Source organism: Mesoplodon densirostris, chromosome 13, assembly GCF_025265405.1.
Source record: "Mesoplodon densirostris isolate mMesDen1 chromosome 13, mMesDen1 primary haplotype, whole genome shotgun sequence".
In the NCBI taxonomy this organism is placed as follows: Eukaryota; Metazoa; Chordata; class Mammalia; order Artiodactyla; family Ziphiidae; genus Mesoplodon; species Mesoplodon densirostris.
In genome coordinates, this window is record NC_082673.1 from 74,945,997 (window position 1) to 74,968,352 (window position 22,356).

The 22,356-nt window shown below is 35.8% G+C and overlaps 1 protein-coding gene across 2 annotated transcripts in view; it reads left to right on the forward strand.

Moving 5' to 3' along the window:
• Positions 1-21,441, forward strand: part of MTBP (MDM2 binding protein) — a 69,602-nt gene extending 48,161 nt beyond the window's left edge. The window contains exons 15-22 of one of the 2 annotated variants that reach the window (XM_060115849.1): positions 637-775; positions 4,525-4,680; positions 7,444-7,539; positions 13,754-14,020; positions 15,932-16,181; positions 16,897-17,010; positions 20,079-20,144; positions 21,251-21,441. In XM_060115849.1, coding sequence (XP_059971832.1) covers positions 637-775; positions 4,525-4,680; positions 7,444-7,539; positions 13,754-14,020; positions 15,932-16,181; positions 16,897-17,010; positions 20,079-20,144; positions 21,251-21,289 — 1,127 coding nt within the window. In that variant the 3' untranslated portion in view covers positions 21,290-21,441. The remainder of the gene's footprint in view (positions 1-636; positions 776-4,524; positions 4,681-7,443; positions 7,540-13,753; positions 14,021-15,931; positions 16,182-16,896; positions 17,011-20,078; positions 20,145-21,250) is intronic. The other variant, XM_060115850.1, reaches the window with a different exon arrangement.
• Positions 21,442-22,356: the final 915 nt, after the last annotated feature.

Here is a 22,356-nt window from a genome sequence, read left to right on the forward strand (position 1 = left end):
TAGTTGTGGCACGCGGGCTCAGTAGTTGTGGCTCACGGGCTGTAGAGCGCAGGCTCAGTAGTTGTGGCGCATGGGCTTAGTTGCTCTGCAGCATGTGGGATCTTCCTGGACCAGGGGTCGAACCTGTGTTCCCTGCATTGGCAGGCAGATTCTTAACCACTGCGCCACAAGAGAAGTCCGGTAATCTCTTCTAAAGATATGAATTTCTCAGGATACTGATGATAATTCCTCTTTGTAGTATGGAAATCACATAATATATCCAGTATATTCTCCACAGAGTTGTCTCCTTTCCATTTAGAACTAATTTCACAAAAATAACAAAGTTATGCTTTCATTCCATATGAGTTTTTACAGGGCTAATTCATCTTCTGAATTCTAGCTCATAACTTTTATTATGAGGAGATAGTAAAATAAAGCTTAATACTGATTTTTTTTTTCATTTCCAAAAAACTTTTCTATGGTATTTTGCACAGTTCAGGCCATCAGAGATATCCTTAATAAATGCCTGAGGTAAGTACTATACAATTAATCCAATTTGCCTTTATACACATGCACATGTGCACACACACACACGATGTATGTATGTATCTACATACATTTTTATATAATAAAATTCAGTATGTTAATACCTTTCAGTACTTACATATTTCTCTTCAGATTCCAATCCAGTGGAACCTATTTCTTCAAGTCTAGTGGAAACCAACCCTCTGGAGTGGCCAGAAAGGCATGTTCTTCAAAATTTGGAAACTTTTGAAAAAGCTAAACAAAAAATGAGGTAATATTTAAGTAGTTCAGTATTTTTTAATGACTTTTTAACTCAATCCTTGTATTTATGAGATATTAGTACTTTATGGTTTTATTATAAAAGAAATATATGCTTACTATAAATCCATAGATAGATAGATAGAACACTACAGAGTAGTGTGTCCACGAAATGCTCTTTTTCTTCTACCTTCTACTTGTACTTTCTAGGTGTACATAATCACAGTTAACATTTTAGTGGATGGCTTTCCAGACCATCTTCCATAGATATACACAGGTATATGAATATGTAAGAAAAATTTAAACAATACAGGAACATGTAAAATGAAGTAAAAGTACCCTTCTTCTTTGAGCTATTTTAAACTCTTCCTGTTTTACATTTTTTATGTTTGTATAGTATCTATTAACTATCTCTAAGAGGCAGAGTTTATTTTTGTTTTGTTTTTGGTTCAATACATAGTCAACACTCAGTACATAATTGTTGAGTGGTAGAATAATGGAATAAAGAGAAGGAATTAGGCTCTCTTGCATTGCCCTCCTCCAACCCACTTCCCCCAAATCACATTTTTATCTTTAGATCCTCTGCTGCTAACATTTGTGACTTGCTATAACATTTGTGACTTGCTCTAACAACATTTTGTTCATAGATGTCAACAAATTTATTGAGTACCAACTACGTGTCAGGCTCTCCTCTTAGAGGAGTAACCAGACAAGTAAATATAATACTTATAAATTACTCTGTGTGTAATGAATGAAACAAAGGGACTGAAGGAGAGTAATTTTACTTGCTGTGGGCATGGAGAGATGAGGTGGATGGTCAGGGATGGCTCCCTGAGAAGGTACATTGGAGCTGAGACTTAACGGATAAATGGGTGAAGCACATTCAGTCACACAGGACCTTATAGGTTTTCATACAGACTCTGGAGTATATTGTAAGTGCATTGGTAAGCTTTTGATGGATTTTAGACCAAAGAGTGACGTGATCTGATTTTGCAAAATAACTTTTACTCTTTCGTGGCGAATAGATTGTAGGAGGAGGATACTAGGAACAGACAGATCAGTTGGATGGCTTTTTCTGTAGGCTGAGAGATAACTTTGATTTCTAACTAGAGTAGTAGTGGAGAACAAGTTTGGGATATATTTTGGTGCTTAGCTGGGAAAAAAACCTTCCTGTGATGGACTGGATGTGGAGGACAGGGAAAGAGAGGCATCCAAGACAGTTTAGATTTCTGGCTTGAACAGCATGTGAGTGGTGTTCTCACTTACGGTTTGGGGAAGATTGGTGAGAAGTTGGATTAAGGACAGATTTGGGGAGAAAAATCGAGAGTTCTGCTTTAAGGATGCTAAGTTTGCTCTATGGCTTATGCAAGTGGATATGTTAGGTGGATCGGAGGAGAGATCTGGAAGTCAGTTTTGAGTTATCATTAAAAGGGTTTTTCTAAATACATGCTATTGGATGAGGTCACTTGGTGAGACCATGTAGAAAAAGGAAAGAGAGCTTAAAACCATTCCTTGAAGGTCTCTAACGTTTATAGGTCAGGAGGAAAATGACAATCTAGAAAGAAGATTGAGAAAAGGACAGGTTACCCATAAAAGAACTTGCATTTCTTGCCCGTGATTATTTATTTTTTTCTAAATGTCTATTTATTTGTTTTTGTTTTTGGTTGTATTGGGTCTTTGTTGCTGTGTGCGGGCTTTCTCTAGTAGTGGTGAGCGGGGGCTGCTCTTCACTGCGGTGCACGGGCTTCTCATTGTCGTGGCTTCTCTTGATGCAGAGCACACGCTCTGGGCGCAGGGGCTTCCGTAGTCGCGGCACATGGGTTCTAGAGCACAGGCTCAGTAGCTGTAGTACACAGGCTCAGTAGTTGTGGCTCGTGGGCTCCAGAGCGCAGGCTCAGTAGTTGTGGCGCACGGGCTTAGTTGCTCCGTGGCATATGGGCTCTTCCAGGACCAGGGCTCGAACCCGTGTCCCCTGCATTGGCAGGCAGGTTCTTAACCACTGCGCCACCAGGAAAACCCACCCGTGAACTTTAGATTGTATATTTTAACTTCCCATTATGAAAGGGGAGGAAATTAACATCTCTACTTCTCTTCACCTTTTATCCTTCTTCTTCCTCTGGCACCTTATGTTATTTGCAATAGACAATTTTTTTTTTCTTGAAGTCATTTTTCTTGCACCTGTCTAACTTGCTACTCTGATTTGGACTGACCCTTTCTACCTGCACAACTGTTATCCTGGTATTTCTTTTGAATACATTTCTGGATTAGAACTGCATTTTCTTGGATCTCGTATCTTAATGAGAAGTCTGATGCGATATGGATTTTTGTTCCTTAATAGGTATTTTACCCTGTCTGGAACTTTTAGAATTTTCTATTTTCCATAATGTTCTGAAATTACATGAGGCCATCATGCTGTGAACTATTCTGGTCTCAAGCCTTTTGTCTTTTTTTCAGCTCTGGGAGAAGCAAGAATTCTACCATTGAACCACCAATGCCTTACGACTATGGGAAATATTCTTCTATTATTTCTTTAATAGTATTCTTCCTTCTGTTTTCTTTTTTTTTCTTTCTTCTCTGTAATATCTGTTTTAACTAATTTTAGATGTCCTGGATTGATCTTTCATTCAAATTTGATTCTTCTCTCAGTAATCCATCTCTTCATCTTTTCTGCTCTACATCCTAGGATATTTCCTTGACCTTTACTTTCATCTTTTCTATTAAATTTTTGGCAGCCATTTTAAAAATTCCTAATAATTCTTTTTTGTTATCTACCCTATTTTTTTTCATAGCTACCTGTTCTTTTAATAATGAGAATTGAGAAGATACTATAAGGATATTAATTGGAATTTTCTTTTAGCTTGTTTTATCTGTTCCTTAAATGATCCTTTCAATCTGTTTTATTTGCTCCTCTGGTGTTTTTCTCTTAGGTGTAGTTCTTTAGTGTCTGGTGGCCCTTGATTGTTCATAGCTAAGAATTTAGTACTAGGCTATGTTATATTGGTAGTTGCATACATTTTCTCTCTATGTGTAGTCCTGTTCCCTACCTGCTCAAACCTGAATTAATGCTGGGGGAGGGGAGATACAGGGCACCCGGGGGTATCAAAAGGCAGGTAGCCTTGGTCCTTTACCCATAACTAAAATAAGGGGGCTTTATTCTGGGGGCTCCACACTAACAGTAGGACAGGCACATAGTTCTTGATTTCATAGTTTCGGTTTTTGACTTGGAGGTAAAAGCGTCTGGATAAGATGTGGTGTGGGAGGGTCGTACTAGAACAAGAGTTCTGGTAGAGTTCTGAAAATATGTCACCTGATTTCTGCCCATTGCCATTCCAAGCTCAAGTTTAGAGTCCCTCTGTGGCTTTGTGGGATGGAAAAAAGAAGACATGTTCTACCTTTTTTGTAGGTTTCTCTCTAATTCTTGTTGAGGCTCTTGTTCTAGTTTATTCCTAGGCCTGTGAACCATGGCCACTGAGCCTGCGCGTCCAGAGCCTGTGCTCCTCAACGGGAGAGGCCACAACAGTTTATTTTAGTTAAATAGTAGCATTGTTGACATGGTAACTGCAAGTTTTACTGTGACCTACAGATTTTTAAAAATATACTTTGATACTAAGTGATTTGCAGTGACTTTATTTTCTTTCTTAAATGTGTAGATCTTCAATTTTTTTGTGTGTATTTTTCTGGTTTCTGCTCATAGCAGCTTTTCCTGACCATGGTGAATTCTAATCCACTTTTAATAAATCTACATAACATTTTTTTTCTCAGAACTGGTTCATTACCTCGTTCATCTGAACAGTTACTGGGACACAAAGAGGGTCCACGGGATTCAGTCACATTATTGGATGCTAAAGAATTGCTGAAATTCTTTACCTCAGATGGATTACCAATTGGAGATCTTCAACCTTTACAGATTCAAAAAGGGTAAATTATAAACTTACAATTTCAACTAATTTTTAAGGAATCATTTAAAAAACACATCGCATCTCATTTCTCCAGTTAATTGATGCTCTGTGACACTTTGACAAATTCTACAAGTTTGAGCCCAGCATTTATCAATTGGCCTTAATCCTCACATTTTACCTTAGCCAAATGTCCTGCTGTTTTGTAGTATTGAATATAAGGGAAACAGGAATAATAAAAGCAACCTCAGCATATTTCTCTTAGAAATCAGCTTTTACTTTGTATACAGATGGCAATACTTTTTAAGAAAAAATTGTAATTTGACTTGCAAATATTTTTAAAAATTCTCTTTTCTGTATCACTCTCTAGTTTTGGTTTTGCCACTACTTACCGTGACACTGTCAGTTATGTCTAATAGCAAAAAGGACAGCCTTTCAACTGAAGAGAATGGGGAAGTGTAATAAAAATGCTTTCAAAACTATACCATTACCAAGGAAGAACTCAGTGTCTACATGAATAATTTACAACTAATTTGACTTCCAAGACAACTTCCACTAAGTTACTAATTAATTCTGGATGTTACTGAAGTTTACTTAATTACAGATAAAATTATGGCATCATATACTTGTGAGATTTGAATAATTTGTTCACTACCCCAATTTCTTTTTTCTAATCCATTATTCTGAGAACCTTCCAAAGGACTTTAAAAATTATAGAACATTTTGATTACTTTTTCAAAGCTTGTTTTGGCAAATATTGAATTTAAGGGTTAATTTTGGAAAGGATTTATTTGAAGACAGTTATCTCTCAAAACTAATGTTAGAGCATATTGCCTTCATGTGTGTGTTCACTAAAGAGAGAGAGATGGGGAGCAACTTTGAAAACATGAGGATCTTAATAATTTGGAGTCTTAATGACTTAATGATCTTAATGACATAAAAATAGTGTGATTTTAGAGTAATTTTCTTTTTCTCATAGCTTTGAGAGATTGATAATCTTTTTTGTGGGAGTCAAGAAAGGGAAGAACTATGTACACATTTTCATCTGTTTAGTTATTGGATTACTGTCCTTCCAAATCATTAAGCGTGAACTGGCAGAGTCAGATGGGTTTGCCAAAACTGATTATGTAGGTTGTACTCTTTTTGACCAGAATGTCTTTCTAGCTGCAATGTCTAGGGGAGATGCTATTAATTCTTTCTGTAGTTTACCAGTGAGTTATTTAGGGAAGTTTGCTATAATTCCTTGATGTTAGTAAAGAACTGTGTCATTATCAAATATATCTTCTATTAAAATTAAAGTTGAAGGATGAGCTTTCATGGTAATGAATCAAGCACCTGCAGACTTTTATTAAATGTCTACCCATGCAAGGAACCACCCGAAATGCAATATTAAGTTAAACAGAGTACAGGGGTGACTCCTATATATACACCAGAGGAATATTAAACATTGACAAAATGCATATGTATTACAGTGTTTCCTTTAGAAAGAACAAGGTGTGAGTAAAATTAAACAAAGATAGATAGAGCTGCTGAGAGAGATTAAAATAAGAAATGGAAGACAACATGGCAAAGGAAAGAAGTAAAATGCTAGGTACCTAAATAGTTCTATATTACAAAATTATTCACTTTAATAATTAGTCATCAAAATACTGGGATCAGTGCAATTTATTCATGTTACTTTATGCAGAACTGTTTAAATGGATGCATTGAATATAAATTCTGGTTTTTGGGATTCATTAACTTGCATATGTCTTAGATTTTAATGTAATAATTTCAAGTGCTTATCTTAGTACTCGAGATAATTTTTAATTTTTGGTGGCATATGGGCAGTTTTCATTACTAAAGCCAAGGGGGGAAAATGTGATAGCCAATTTATTCATGGTACTCTACTATCTACTTGTTTTTATGTATACCATTTCGAAGTCTTCTGAATTCAAGCCCCTGGTATTTCATTCTGCCTATTAACTGTGTAAAGACCACTTGTATAATTCTCCCATTCCCATCTAACCTGTTCTGAGCTCTAGGAACATGATTCAGTTCATTAGAACAGTACCTCCCAACTCAGGCAGAGAAGGAGAGCACTTATTAGAACAACTAGGAGAGCTTAACCTAATTGTAGCAGCCTTCTTCCTGAGATCTTGATGTAGCCCTGCAGGTCTGGGTGTGGAGGGGTAGAGCATGAATATTTTATGTAAGCTCACCACATGATTAGTTCCAACATACCTGCTGATAGGAAACTTACTTCCGAAGAAGAACTGAAATCAGCAGTTAGTCTTTTTATCCTTTGATATTTAAAAGGTCACTGATTCTTAAAGTAGGTGTCAAAATGACTACATTCCCAGGCAAAGAAAAATCTGGATTCCCCATGTGGTTATAGGAGGAAGTAAATACTTCTTTTGTCACTAAAGATTGGAGTTTGACTTTACTCCCCTGGAAAAAAGAATTTAGCTAAATTCATAAACATTTTCCTATACCAAGAAAAAAATATTCTTCAGGAATAATGCTGTTTCTTGAACTTCCACTAGAAATCATTTTCTATTCTTGATTTAACCATTTCTCAGAATAGTTTTGTGAAGTAAGTAGTATGGTAACTTCCGAAACTTGGGACACAGAAAATGTAAGTGACAAAACCCATAGGCTTAACCTCACTTCATTTCCTTCTTTGTCCCATATGAGATCCAGTTATAGAGAAGGAAGATCAGATTTCCTTCTTTAGACAGTTTCTTGAACTTTCTCTTTGTTACTAAATAAACTTTAAATACAAATGAAAAACTTTTTGTTTCAGGGAAAAGACTTTTGTCCTGACACCAGAACTTAGTCCTCGGAAACTTCAGGGTTTACCTTTTGAAAAAGCCTCAGTATGTCATTATCATGGAATTGAGTGAGTTTTTTATTTTCACTTTACTCTTCTGTGTGTTGTTGATGTAGCTTATCTTAGGTGAGTGTGAAGAGTGACTGTAATAAAATGATATAAATTGGGGTAGAGAAGCAAAGAGAAAGTATGTCAAAAAACTAAGCAGTACATACACAAATAATTTGTCTTCTGTTGGATAAAAGTTATTTGATGATTAATCAGTTTTACATTTAAACATCCTATTATTAGTTACTAGATATTTTAGTCAAAATCATTTTAGTCCCTACATTGCAAATGTGTATTTATACTACTGGTCACATTAATATTCCCTGGTCATTGTAATTGCTCAGAAACTATTAGATAAAATGCATTCTCATTTGCAACATGTTAATTATGTGTACATTTTTATGGAATTTTAATTGACCAGATGAATGAAATTTCAAAGGATTCTCTTGCTTAGAGGTATTAGGAGTTCCGGAGGTCATGTGCACATCTACCATTTTCACCAGGACAAGAAATGGAATGATGGAGATGATGTATTTTAGGTTAAATTTGCAAGGCCTTAGTGACAACAGGTCATTCTAGGAATGTTTAGTTTCTTGTTATGCTTAAATAAGATTTATTTTATTTAAAGAATATGTAAAGTTATGTCAAATTTGATACTAGAAGCAAAAATTTTTGGTTACTTTATTTTTGAGCATCAAAATTAAACTCCCCGTTAAAGTCAGGTGCAAGAAAAAGATACCTGCTCTGACCAATTTTTTCTTTTTAATCATTTTTCTGTATGTTCTAGCCAATCAGTTAAAATAAGGAAAACTAAAGAGTTTAAAAGAGTTACATGTAGTAAAACAGATACCAAAAGGTTTTTTTGTGTTTGTTTTTTGTTTTGCAGAGAAGAGACCTGAAAGACTTAGAAGTAGTAGAATTTGTAAGGTGGCCAGTTATAAAATACATATAAAAGACACAAGTTTTCCTTTAAACTAGGCATGTCCAGTTTTTAACAGGATGAAAATGATCCCATTCAAAATAGCAGATAAAATCATAAATATCAGAAGTATTCTTGTAAGAAATGTAGAATGGGAAAATTTACAAATAATATGTATTAGGGGACATAAAAGCAATGTTGATTACTTAGGGGAAACATGCCCTGTTCTCTGTGGGAAGATCCTGTGTTATAAAGGTGTTAATTCTCCTGAAATCAGTGTAAACATTTAATACAGTTCTTGTCAACTTTGAACCTTTTGATGAAATAATTCTATAATTTATCTGGTAAGAAGTCTCCTCTCTTTTGTTTAAAGAATGAGATAAATTGTATCATATTACTGGAAAATTTTTTTATAAAGCTATTGTAATTACAATGTGGGGCTGGACCTAAGTAGAAATTCCAAGGAAAAAGCAAGAATACATGATAATTTGATCTGATAGAAAAATAATTTCAAATCAGAGGGCAAAAGAAAAATATTCCATAGATAGTAGTGAGAATGTTGATTAAGTATTCAAATAAAAATAAATCCGTTTGAAATGATTCTTTGTTCACGCCAAATATCAAAATAAATCGCAGATATATTAAGAATTAAAAGTGGGAAAACTGTGAAAGTAAAGAACTAGCATAAAATGTAGGGGAAAATCTGTTCTAGCAGAGGAAGAAATCAAAAAAGAGTGATAGATTTGTCCTAATTTTTAAAACAGCAATGTCAGTTATCAACAGAAACAAGATTAAAAGTATGGATTAAGCTGAGGAAAATATTTTTTGAACATAAATGAGAAGGTAAATTTTCTTTATAATTAAAGAATGCTTACAAATCAATAAGAAAATGAGATAAATGCCCCTATGGAAGAGTTTGCAACATCTTAAACCATTTTTTTTTTTATAACTTTATTTATTTTATTTTTGGGTGTGTTGGGTCTTCGTTTCTGTGTGAGGGCTTTCTAGTTGTGGCGAGCAGGGGCCACTCTTCATCGCGGTGCGCGGGCTTCTCACTGTCGCGGCCTCTCTCGTTGCGGAGCAAGGCTCCAGACACGCAGGCTCAGTATTTGTGGCTCACAGGCCCAGTCGCTCCTCGGCATGTGGGATCCTCCCAGACCAGGGCTCAAACCCATGTCCTCTGCATCGGCAAGCAGACTCTCAACCACTGCGCCACCAGGGAAGCCCCAAACCATTTGTTTTTGAAACAGGAAATAAATATGGCCAATACACATGAAGAGTTGTTTTCTTCACCAGTCAGCTTTTTAAATTTACATTAAGAATGTAAATTGAAACAACAGTGAGAATCCTTTTCACCCATAAAATCATGGTGGAGGTAAAGGGACATGAATAAGCCAGCTTGGAGTATAAATTGTTACAACCTGTCTGGGGGGCTGCTTGGTAATCTACCAAAAGCCATGCAGTTGTTTATAATATCAGATTGATTAACTTCACTTAATGATAAAATTAGCGTTTACACTGAAAGTTATTAGGCAAGGGTATTTTTCACAGTGTTATTTAAAATAAGAAACATTGGAAATAATGTCTAACTGTAGGAGGTTGGTTAAATAAATTATAGTGCATCCATAAAATAAAATTCTGTGCAGCCACCAGAATGGTTAAAATAAAAGACCGATAAGTGTTGACAAGGGTGTGGAACAATCAGAACCCTTGAACATTTTTGGTGGAAGTACAACATGATTTATCTACTTCAGAAAAGGATCTGGCAGGTTCTTATAAAACTGAACATACTCAGACCCCCTGACTCAGCATTTCTAATAGTCACTTTCCTAAGAGAAATGAAAACCTTACACCACAAAAAGACTGGTAAATGAACCCACAGAACAGTTTTATTCATAATACCCACAACCTGGAAATAGCCTTAGGTGTACATCAATGGGAGAGTAGATAAATTAACTGGTATGTATATACAAAGCAGTACTACTCAATAATAATAAGGAACAACGTATGTATACATGCAACAACATTGAACTTCTGTCTGTCTGAGTGTGAAAAAAACAGTTGAAATAAGAATTTGAGGACTTTAAAAAGTGAAATTGCCTGCCCTTATAAGCAAATAAACAAATTTAGCCGTGACTCCATTTTCCTTACTGTAAATTTAATCTGGGGCCATTGAGTTCAAACTAAGAAAGTTGCAGGAGGTGAGCACAGTGAATCCAGAAACATACTTTTTTTCAGGATTTGGGTTTATAGTGTGAGGGCCTATTCACATTAAATGTAGATTATGTTTCTACTCGAAGCAAAGTTCTAGTGAAATTTCAAAGTAAATATGACACTGCAAAGAAAGTTCTCTCTTCTTACATTGCCGTGAGCCTTTGGAATCCTTGAGCTTTTCCTCTACTCAAACATAAGGAATATTTGGAAGAAATATATAAACTGCTCGAGTGCAGATCAATGTTTACTTAAGGCAAAATGAAATCTATCCACAGTTGACTTGTTTTTCACTTCTCTCTCCTGTCCTGGAGTGTAAGTTACCATTGATTGTAAGATGCACCATTTTCTTTAACAACAAATTGAATTCCACTGTCAAACTGAGAGTCAGTTGGCCACACCAGCCTCCTGTTGCTCTGAACTTTCTTTCATGTATTCCAAGAGATTTGGCAGTTTTTCTGGCTTTCGTCGGCATTGCTTGGCGTGTGCTAGGCAGTATCTTGCCTATTTTGTAGTTATAGGACAATGATAGCTTCATCTTCTGATAGGTATTTTTCTTTCTTTGGACACATAAAGCATTTGGTTATTGTTTTGCAAGAAAATGTGGAAGTGTACTCATTCATCCAACAGTAAATATTTACTTCACTATTACCAAATACGCATCCTCCTACTCTGTTTCTGTTCCTTTCTTATTTACAAAGTCACTTTTTGTTTTGATGCCAAATCATAGTAAAATCACTTTGAAGACATTTTAAATGACAATTGAAGTCAATATGCACAGTGCACGTAATTCAGGTGGAGGCATGCCATTATGAACAGCTGTGATTAAGAGATGTTAAAACTGGAAGGAAAAAATCTGCATCTTAGAGTCAAAATCTTAGAGTAGAAAAAAATACGCATGTGGAGTCAAACTATGCATTATTTTTCTCTGAAAAATTTCTTGTAAGCCAATCAGTAATTACATTTCCTCTCTCCTAGAACTTTTCCTTAACATTTATGGTTCTTAGTGGTATTCTAGATTCTGTCAGTCGCCCAGGATAGAAACAGGACTCATCAGTAATCTTTAGGGTTGGGGCTGATTTTTAATGAAATGTGTTTTATTAAACAACAGACTAGAGAAAGAATGTTAGAGAATTGAGAGACCTAGGTTCTAGTCACTCTTCTGCCACCAGTTAACAGTATAACTTAGGAGCTCATTTTTCCCTCCTGTTAAATTAAACTGTTGGTTTATATCAGAGATTTTTCAGTCCTAGCTGCACTTTAGAATCACCTAGGTAGCTTTTAAAAAAAAATGTCCAAGACTGATTCCAACCCCAGACCAATTAAATCAGAAACTCTGGGCATCAGTATTTCATAAAAACTCTTCAAATGATTCTAATGTTCAGCCGTGGGTTGACCCCTGAGTAAGATGACCCTTACACTTTACCTGAGAGATAGCATACTAGATTGGTTCAAGTCAGACTCTGAAGTCACCAACCTGGGTCTGAATCCTGGCTGAGCTACATATCATCAGCATACCATAAGATTTGCTGTGGTAGAAAATAAAACCACTGATGATGATGATGGTGATGATAATAGCAGCAACATACATTTATTGACTGCTTTGCTTGCATGTTCCAGGCACTGTTTCTGAGTGCTTTCGTGTACCCATTCATGATCCTCACCATAGCTCTTTGAGATAACTTCTATGAATCTCACCTTGCAGAAAAGGCAGCAGTAGCATAGATAAAATTAAGTAGTTTGGCCATGTTCACACAGTGGTAGAGCTGGATTTAAATCCAGGGAGTCTGGCTCTCTAGTCTATACTCTTAGAAATCAAATATGTGTCACAAGAGAAAGAGAAAACCTCCATCAGGCAATCACGTTGGGGTAATGATACACTCCTTGAGGTTGAACTAAAAGCTTATAGACCCAAAGTTCTGACTCTAAGGAACTTCTTAGAATTTTACAAGTAAAGAGGACAGGTAACAGAAAAAGGTTTTAATGTTTAAAGTCCTATCATCGTATATGTGAAACTGTTTCCTTGATGTAGAAGGGGAGAATGTGAAGGGTATTCCAAGGTCACACATCTCATTGGTGATTTTCTTGATATGCTTATTTGTTGTACTTAACAACATGGGATTTCTTTTTTTTTTTTTTTAAGCCTTATCAAAGCATTTATTTATTTATTATTTTAGTTTATTTTTTGGCTGCATTAGGTCTTAGTTTTGGCCCCGCGGGATCTTTCGTTGCAGCGCAGGCTCTTTGTTGCGGCGCACGGGCTTCTCCCTAGTTGTTGCGTGCAGGCTCTAGGGTGCGTGGGCTCTGTAGTTTGCCACATGTGGGCTCTCTAGTTGAGGTGCGAGCTCAATAGTTGTGGCTCGCGGGTTTAGTTGCCCTGCAGCATGTGGGATCTTAGTTCCCTTACCAGGGATAGAACCCGCATCCTCTGCATTGTAAGGTGGATTTTTTACCACTGGACCACCAGGGAAGTCCCTAAGATGGGATTTCTTTAAGTCCAGAAGCATTCACTGAGCAAACATCTCACTGATGTCTTAAATCAGATTTAGCTAGAAAGCAAACGCACACACAGCCAAAGTGTTTGAAGGAAAATTTGTCAATCAGTCAGTAAGGTGGAAATGAGTTTCAAAGGGAAATTTCAAAGTGTTCTGAGCTGTGTTTGGTGAGCCAGTTTAGAATGCCTTTATACCCTGTTAATCTTTGTGTTGAAAATAAACTTGTTTTTTCTAACAGAAGTTAGCATTTCACGTCATTACATATCAGCCATGCTGATGAATCAGAGGTTGGTAGAGATTTAAAAAGTATCAAAACAGCACCTGTATTATTTTGAAAATAAGCCAGAGGATTAACTTAATCTGTTGCCCAGAAACAGTCAAAGAGGAATCAGATTGTACTTCAAATTTTTAAAATCTTTTGCCATGTTGTGTAGCAGGCTGGAAAAAACTGAACTTGTGAGGGAAGTTGGCCGTTCACTCAACCTTCCAACGATTATTAGGAAGTTTAGTAAGAGCTTTTTAAGTACATGTTTTGCTTTTCCCTAATTGGCAGGGAAAAGCCCATGGCTGCCATGGAGTCTTTGATTTTAAAGATCTTTCTCTTGTTTAGATATTGCTTGGATGACCGAAAAGCATTAGAAAGAGACGGGGGATTTTCAGAACTTCAGTCTCGTCTTATTCGTTATGAAACTCAAACTACATGCACCAGAGAAAGTTTTCCAGTACCTACCGTACTGAGCCCTCTTCCGTCTCCAGCAGTTTTGTCAGAGCCCGGAAGTGTCCCTGATGGAGAAGCTTTACAAAATGAACTCCGGACTGAAGTCTCCCGAGTAAAAAGGAGATCAAAAGATCTGAACTGCCTTTATCCCCCCAAAAGGTGGTATATTAAGTACATAAAGATAGTATCTTGACAGAAAGTATTTCAGTCCGAGGGTAATTGAATTAATCTTTCAGATTTTTAAGTTGCTTTCTGTGCAGATTTTAATGTAATTCGTTCATACCAGGAATTGTGTTTGTATTGTGAGCAGTTGATGATTATGCTTATAAGTTATACAAAGAAATGACTTGGAAAAAACACATTGTTTCTTGCTTTATATGCTAATATACAGCCCATCAGCACAATAGGTTGTAAAGCTTTTAAGCCATGGAACACTGGCGATTTTATCCAATAGATTAAGAAGCTGAGCTGCTCTTTTGAAGAGGATGTTTAGGGATGCATTTTTTCCGTTAGCTCTCTTCTCACTGTTTCCTACCTACATTGGCCCCTTAAACAAGGGGTTTCATGAGGTATCATTTTTGATTGAACCTGGGCTATGGCAGTGAAAGCGAGGAGTCCTAACCACTGGACCACCAGGAAATTCCCATGAAGTACCGTTTTTTTTTGTTTGTTAGTTTTGTTTTAAACTTTTAAAAAAAATTTTTTTTAATTAATTAATTTATTTATTTTTGGCTGTGTTGGGTCTTCGTTTCTGTGCGAGGGCTTTCTCTAGTTGCGGCAAGTGGGGGCCACTCTTCATCGCTGTGCGCGGGACTCTCACTATCGCGGCCTCTCTTATTGCGGAGCACAGGCTCCAGACGCGCAGGCTCAGTAGTTGTGGCTCACGGGCCTAGCCGCTCCGTGGCATGTGGGTCCTCCCAGACCAGGGCTTGAACCCGTGTCCCCTGCATTGGCAGGCGGACTCCCAACCACTGCGCCACCAGGAAAGCCCTGAGGTACCTTTTTAAAACAACTTGTTTCATATAAAATATAGCTTTAAAGCCTACATAATAATATATTAAAAATGAGATCTTTCTAGCTACTTTATTTGCTGGCTAAATAAAATATCCAAATACCTGAACAGAAATTAGAAGCTTATGAGATAAACACTCTAATTTCTGTTGAATTTATATATCTTTAGAACCTTTGTCAAATTTAGGTCTTTGACACCTAAAACAAACCGTAAATTCTTATTATATGTAAATCTTTCAAAAAGTATCAAATACCTTAAAGTGAAACTTTCAAATCTTCTTTTAAAGAGTGAAAATTATTAGAATACTTTTTCCCTAATGGGGAATAACTAAATTATTTTCATGAGGACTTTACAGGTTCATGGTACTTTTTACACGCGATAAAGCTAAAAAGCAAATCCATTAACATTTAGGATACTGTATTTTGTAATAATATTTTTTATTTCTGACTGTGACTGATAGATATGTGTTCCAGACAAGAAAGTACACTGTGGCCTCTAGGTTAACAGAATTGAAAAATATGAGACCCTATCTTGTAACAGGAAATTTAAACATTTTAGAAAGATTGAAACAAGAACTACTTTTATAGTTTTATTTCTGTTTGTTTTGCACAGGTAGTTGCATAGCTACAACAAGCATGATTATTATGGTTTCTTCATCAAAATTATCTTAATAGAAAAGTATAAGTACTTGACAGATGAGTACTGGATCTATAGATAGCATTGCCTGGAGTGCCATCCCTGATTTATGTGAGAAATTGTAAATTAACGGGGAGGGTGACAGAAATGTTGCTAGTTGCTTTTCCTATTAGCTTTTAATATTAGCTGAAATCCTAGAATGTTATTCACTGCCTTCCGTGTTCTAGTCATTCATTTGAAGAACTAAGGGAGCAACTGTATGATATGATGTTGACTGCTTATTTTAGGCAGTAGTAGCAAGAAATTGTGTTTGCTTTTCTTGGGTTTATATGTCAATGGTTATGGTTGTAACATTTAAGACGGAAAATGGACTTCGTTGTTGATTCACTTAATCTGCATTTTTATATTTTCCCCCCCATTAGACTTGTGAAATCTGAAAGTTCAGATTCTCTTCTTTCTCAGAGAAGTGGCATTACTAATCATCATCATCATGCAGTGACATCCATAAAGCCACGGGCAGAGAGATCATTATCTGTGACTTGTCCATCTCTTCCAGTTCTTAGCAATGAAACTCCCAAAGTCACTACAAATGCCAGTTCAGGTCAAAAAAGTGTGCATGAATCAAAAACATCAAGGCCCACTAAGGAATCAAGATCACAGAAACACACACGGGTAAAGATTTATTTCCTGACTCTCTTAGTTCTGCACGGGAAGAAATTTCTTCATTTGATTCGTTTTAAACATTTGTCTAAAAATTTTATGAATGAAATGAAATGGTATCTGTAATTTACTTTAAAATAATTCAGGGGAGTTCCCTGGTGGCCTAGTGGTTAGGATTCTGGGCTTTCACTTCCTTGCCTGGATTCAATCCCTGGTCCGGGAACTGAGATCCTGCAAGCTGTGCGCTGTGGCCAAAAAAATGGAGCAAAAAAAAAATTCAGTGCAAGAAGGATAATGGAGGCATATAAGTGAAACAGAAAGAGCCACAAATTGATCCTTCTTGAAACTGGTAGTAGATATATCGAGATGAGGATTTGTTACAAATATTCTCTTTACAATGTTTGAAATTTTCCATAATAAAAAATAAGTACACACCTGTATATCCCTGCTGTGTGTACCTTTTACACTCAGATTTTGATTCAGAACTCAGGATGTGAATTCCTCTCTTCAGATACTGTAGTCCTCTCTTCCTGACAGATAGCCTGCGACACGTGTGATTGTGTCACTGTTTCAGATCTCCTTTCTTCTCTATGCTTTTGTCTTAATGAGCTTATCTATCTTTAGCATAGCTACATGGTTCTGTGATTCACAGAACTCAGCTCTAAAGCTGAAATAATGTTTGTACCTTTTCCAAGACAAATTAGTTGTGTACTATGTTCTGTTCAAGATACTGAAAGAAGTAGTTACTGAAACCCTGAAGAAACACAGGATTACTGAGGCTCACGAATGTTTCACGGCTTGCAGCCAACGTCTCTTTGAGATCTCCAAGTTCTATCTAAAGGTACAGTGTCTTCTCTACTGATTGCAAAATCGAGGTCAAGTTCTAATGTTCCTATTTGACACAAGATAATATTGACTGAGTATTTTTAAGTATTAATAAGCTATCACTGATTGCTTATTACCAAATTTTTTTAATGGAGGTAGAAAAATTGGAGTCAAAAATTTTATATTTGATTTATTTGATTTTAGTTCTCAGATATAGAAAACTACACTTTAACTGGTATCCTCAGTGTTTCCCTAACAAGCCTTTGACTTAAGTTGATAATAAGCTTCCACTTACTTTATTCAACTTATTCAAGTAATTTTAGTACATAGTGAAACTACTGGAGGGCGTATCGAAGCACCCAGCTTCTAATTTTGGATCCATTATCAGCTTGTTGTAAGACATTGGACAGATCGGCCATTCAGATGACAATTTTGTAAAACTTAGATGGTGTTAGATTAGTTCCAGTTTTCAGAGTTTCTGACTTGAATCACAATTTTATATGGGTTCCTGATTAAAACTGCAGATGGACCGCATGCATTCGATTCCCTTCCCTTCTAAAATCTCTCAAGAAAGACAGTATTGAAAGTACAAAAACTAAGAAAAGAGGAAAGGAGAAATGTAGAAGTGTTTTCATACATTGTTGAACCAAAAAAAAAAAAACCACATGGAAGCGTGGTATAACAGAGTAGAAGAAGTGACAGCCTAAATGTCTGCCTGGGGATACCTGTGAGAGCCAAGCCAGTTCAACAGACACAGTCTCTGACCTGCTCAGGTCTTGGAGACACCAAGTATCATGGAAAGCAGGGGCAAGGTGCTGGGTGAAAAAAAAGAGGAGTTAAATAAAGATCTACAGAGTGAACTGGGGAGCCTTCAGTTTGCTCTGCATGCTTTTCCCCCACAATGTTAACTACAGATAAGTATATTATACATAGTTTTATCCTCACCCCCCTGCCCCATCCCTGCGACAATGCAGGAAATAGTCTCTGGAGAAAAAAGAATTGGAGGCCACGGTAAAAAGTCCAACTGGCCCCTTATTCCCCTACCTTGTAAAGATACCAATGAACAAGCTCTGTACAGACAGAGCTTCCAGTAAGATTTTTATTATCTCATTTTAAAATATGACTGGACAGTCAAGAGTTAGCATACTTTTGAGGAAAGCTTCTAATACAGCAGATGCCAAAACATGAAGGAACAAAGTGAACTATGAAGGAGCAGAAAGCTGAAGAAAACTTCATAAAAAACTATACTGTCTCAGAGAGAAGATAATTGGGTGCACAAAACTGGAATGGGATGCTGTTTCCAAAAACTGTAGAACATGAAAGCTCCTTAAGTTTAGAAATAAGATCAAATCAGTAGAATAGAAAGGCTTAACAGTTGAGATTAAGAAATTTACCAGAAATTAGAATTAATGACAAAATTAAGGATAAAAACATTAAATACAGGATAAGAAAATGGGGGAATTAATCCAAAAGATCCAATATGCTAATAATAGGAGTTTCAAAAATAGAGACTAGAGGAGGGAAAACTCAAAAATATAACAAAATTTTCTAGACCTGAAGGACGCACTCCTCCTGCTGGAAAGGGCACACAGCTTGTCCAGCCTAGTGGATGACAGTTCTACAAGCCACATCACTGTGGAATGTCACATCTCCTGGGACAGAGAGAATATTTCCTAAAAGCTTCCCAGGAGAGAAAGTAGTTTACATATAAAGAATCAATAAGAGTGGCATTGGATTTTTCTACAGTAACATTGTGTGCCAGAAGACAGTAGAAGAGTATCTTCAAATTCTGAAGGAAAGTGATTTACCTAGTATTTTATACCTGGTCTAGAAGTCAGTCAGGTATGAAGATTCAGTACAGATACTTTCAGTCATGGAAGGTCTGAAAAATTCTGTCATTTGTGTACCCTTTTGATGAATCTGTGAGAAGATGAAATTCAATAGAACAAGGGACTGAATCAAGAAATAAAAGAAAAACTAACCTAGACTGGGGAAGATAAGTCCCAATGGGACCAGGCTGAGGGAGCAATTGGACCAAATTGGAGCAGGCTATGGGAGAAGGATCTCCAGTTTAAAAAAATACAATTAAGAAAACAAAAGCAAAAAATGAAAAGCTGAAGTGAGAGATTATCCAGTATCCCTGAGTGTTTGAAGAACTTTGCTGTACATTTAATCAGTCTTTCACAGCATTGTGGGGTGGGGGTGGGATTACACACATGGAAAACTAAGCAAACGTAGTTCAACTACAGGATAAACAAAACAGATGAAAGAGAAATTATAACCATTATACATTACTTAGCTCAGGATTGAACTATATTTGCTTAGGTATAAAATGCAAACACTGACTATTTACTAATCAAAAAATTGTGGTGCAGCTGTTACTGAGAGGAAGAGAAGGGAGGTGGGAGGATTCAGAGATCTGAATCCAGGATAACAGCAATCACTGTCTAGAACTGTTAAATCACGAAATAACAGTATAAGCTTATTATTTAGAAACATGAAGGTATAAATAAGAGAAAGAGCTGAAAGAATTCAAAGTGACTACTTCAATGGAACATAGCTTGGAAGTGCAGCGGAGGGTTCCTTTTTTTTAAATACAATTGGATTTTAAAATTTTTATAATATAATTTGATATAGTCATTACATTTTTACAAGTCAGAGATTTCAGTTTTATTTCCTATGTCATTCCCTCTTTGTGGTGGAATGAAATAGCCAAAAAGAAGAGAGAGAAAAAAAGTTATTTTATCTGAAAAATAAATATAAACTGTATATTCATTTCCTGATTAATGAAGTTAATGTGGCCACTCATAGTTGAGGATGGGGCTTAGGTTTGGTCAGTGCCATTGAGTATGTGAGATTAGAGTGGCATGGATTTATGTATATATGGATGTATTTTGGCTAGAGTACTTTGACCTTTCAGGATGGAACTAAATTATAATCTGTTACTTTGATTTTTTTGTAGTATCTCCCTCTTCACGTTGATACTTACAGAATGATTTAGGATCATCTCAAGTTTATTTAATAATGACTTGTTCTCTGTAATTTAGTGTGCAGATTTAAACTGCTGTATTTTGTTATGTTTAGGATCTTAAAACTTCAAGGGGTCTATTTGAAGAAATGAAGAAAACAGCAAGCAACAATGTTGTACAGGTACATAAATTATTCCCAAGAAACTACATTCAATTAAATTGCTATTTTATTGCAGGTTAGTAGCTATGATGCTGTAATATATGCAGTAAGAATTAGTGAGTGGTCTTTTCAACTTTGTCCCTATGACCACTCTTTAAAATAGTTAATAATAGACTTATGCAAGCAGAATCTTTAGTAGTATTTAAGAGATTTCTCTGTTAACAAAAGAGCTTCTAAACTGATGTTAAGAAAGAAACAGGAAAAAAAAAGAGCTGGAAAAATTAATCCATTTCGATTAGCTATTTTCAAAGTTTAGTTTAATTTCTTTTTAGTGATGCTTTGAAAGTACATTTTCAAATAAAGGTGAGAAAATAGAGTAGACCCTTCATTTTGTCCAGTGAGAACACTATTGTATTCTGCAGCGGAAGTTCAGCAAAAAGTGTTCTTGAGCAAGAAAATAAAATGTGGGTTTTTTTTCCATTTACAAATTCATGATCTAACATGTAATATGTATACACAAATGCAAAGAAGCACATACAATTTAAAAAAATAATTTTAAAAGAGAATATCCTTGGGCTCACTCACTGTTCAACCTGGGAAATAAAATATTGTGGGGACCTTGGAAACCCCCAAAGAATCCCTTCCCCACCATATCCCACTGCATCACCTCTGGAGGTAACCACTCTACTGATTTTTTGTGTGTGTGATAATCATTTCCTTAGTTTTTTTTTTTAATTGAAGTATAGTTGATGTATAATATTATGTAAGTTACAGGTGTACAATATAGTGATTCACAATTTTTAAAGGTTATACTCCATTTTTAATTATTATAAAATCTTGGCTCTATTCCCTGTGTTGTACAATATATCCTTGTAGCTTATTTTATACATAAGAGTTTGTACTTCTTAATCTCATATTCCTATATTGCCCCTTCCCCTTTCCCTGTCCCCACTGGTAACTGCTAGAAAAATGTATTTTCAAGATAATATATATTTTAAGATTTTGACAGGTTATTTTTTGCTTTACATTTTGTACCATACTCTTTTGAAGTTTTAACAATATCTTTTTCTATCACTTGTGTTTCCAATAGAAATGTACCATAATCATATTTTTTTTTCACTCCCTAGGTGATTGAATGGGTATTAGAAAAGACAAGCAAGAAATAACACAGAATCATTCTCTTTGGATAATTATAAATTGGACAGAGCTATTATTTACTTTTTCCTTCCATAGTTTGAAAATTACAAACAAATTTAAAACTTTATTCAAAGAATTGATATTACATCTCTAAAGAATGTCATAAATATCCTATATTTATATAGTTTTGAGGTTGCTCATTTAATGTATTTTTAACTATATACTTATAGTTTTACTATATTTTAATTTTTTAAGTTAATATTTTTATATATGTTTACAAATTTTACTCTTGGTTATTTAATTATTCCAATAAATAGAAAAAGATATTTCTTTACTTCTTGGTAAATGTCTTTGTTGTTAGGCCTATTTAAATTAATGAGTCTTAAGTAAGACATTGCCAGTGGTTTTTCTCTTGTGTTCCAATAAGCATGATTTATTGGACGGCCCCTGATTTAGAAAATATTGGCAAGAAAATTCACACAGTTAGCCATGTTCCCTTACCCCTGCCCTAGAGCCACCACTGTTGAGCTATTCATGTTTACTTGGGATCAAAAATGAAGAAAGAGCAAAACTTATGAAAATAAGACACAGTGAAAATGACTAAGTACAGACTCCCAGAAAAGAAATACCTTTTCCCATGGCAGAAAATCTGGAAAATGTGGAAAATACAAAAAAGAGTGGAAAAAAATTCTAACATTGTTTTTGTCTATAGGTAACCACTGTTAATATTTTTAAACATTATGCTTAAAATATTTTCAAAATTGGTGTCATACATGTGTGTGTTTGTGTACGTGTGTTTATATGTGTGATGTGTGTGTATATGTATATTAATTTATAGCCTGCTTTTCACTTAACAGTGTGATATAACTTAATGATATCTCCCTCGTCCTTGCATCTGGGCTGGCAGTGTGACTTGCTTTGACTGGTAGACTATGGTATAAATGACATGGTGTGAGCTAGAACCTAGGCTTTTGGAGTCTGTCTCCCTCGTCCTTGGATCTGGGCTGGCAGTGTGACTTGCTTTGACTGGTAGAATATGGTATAAATGACATGGTGTGAGCTAGGACCTAGGCTTTGAGCATCTTGCAGCTTCCAG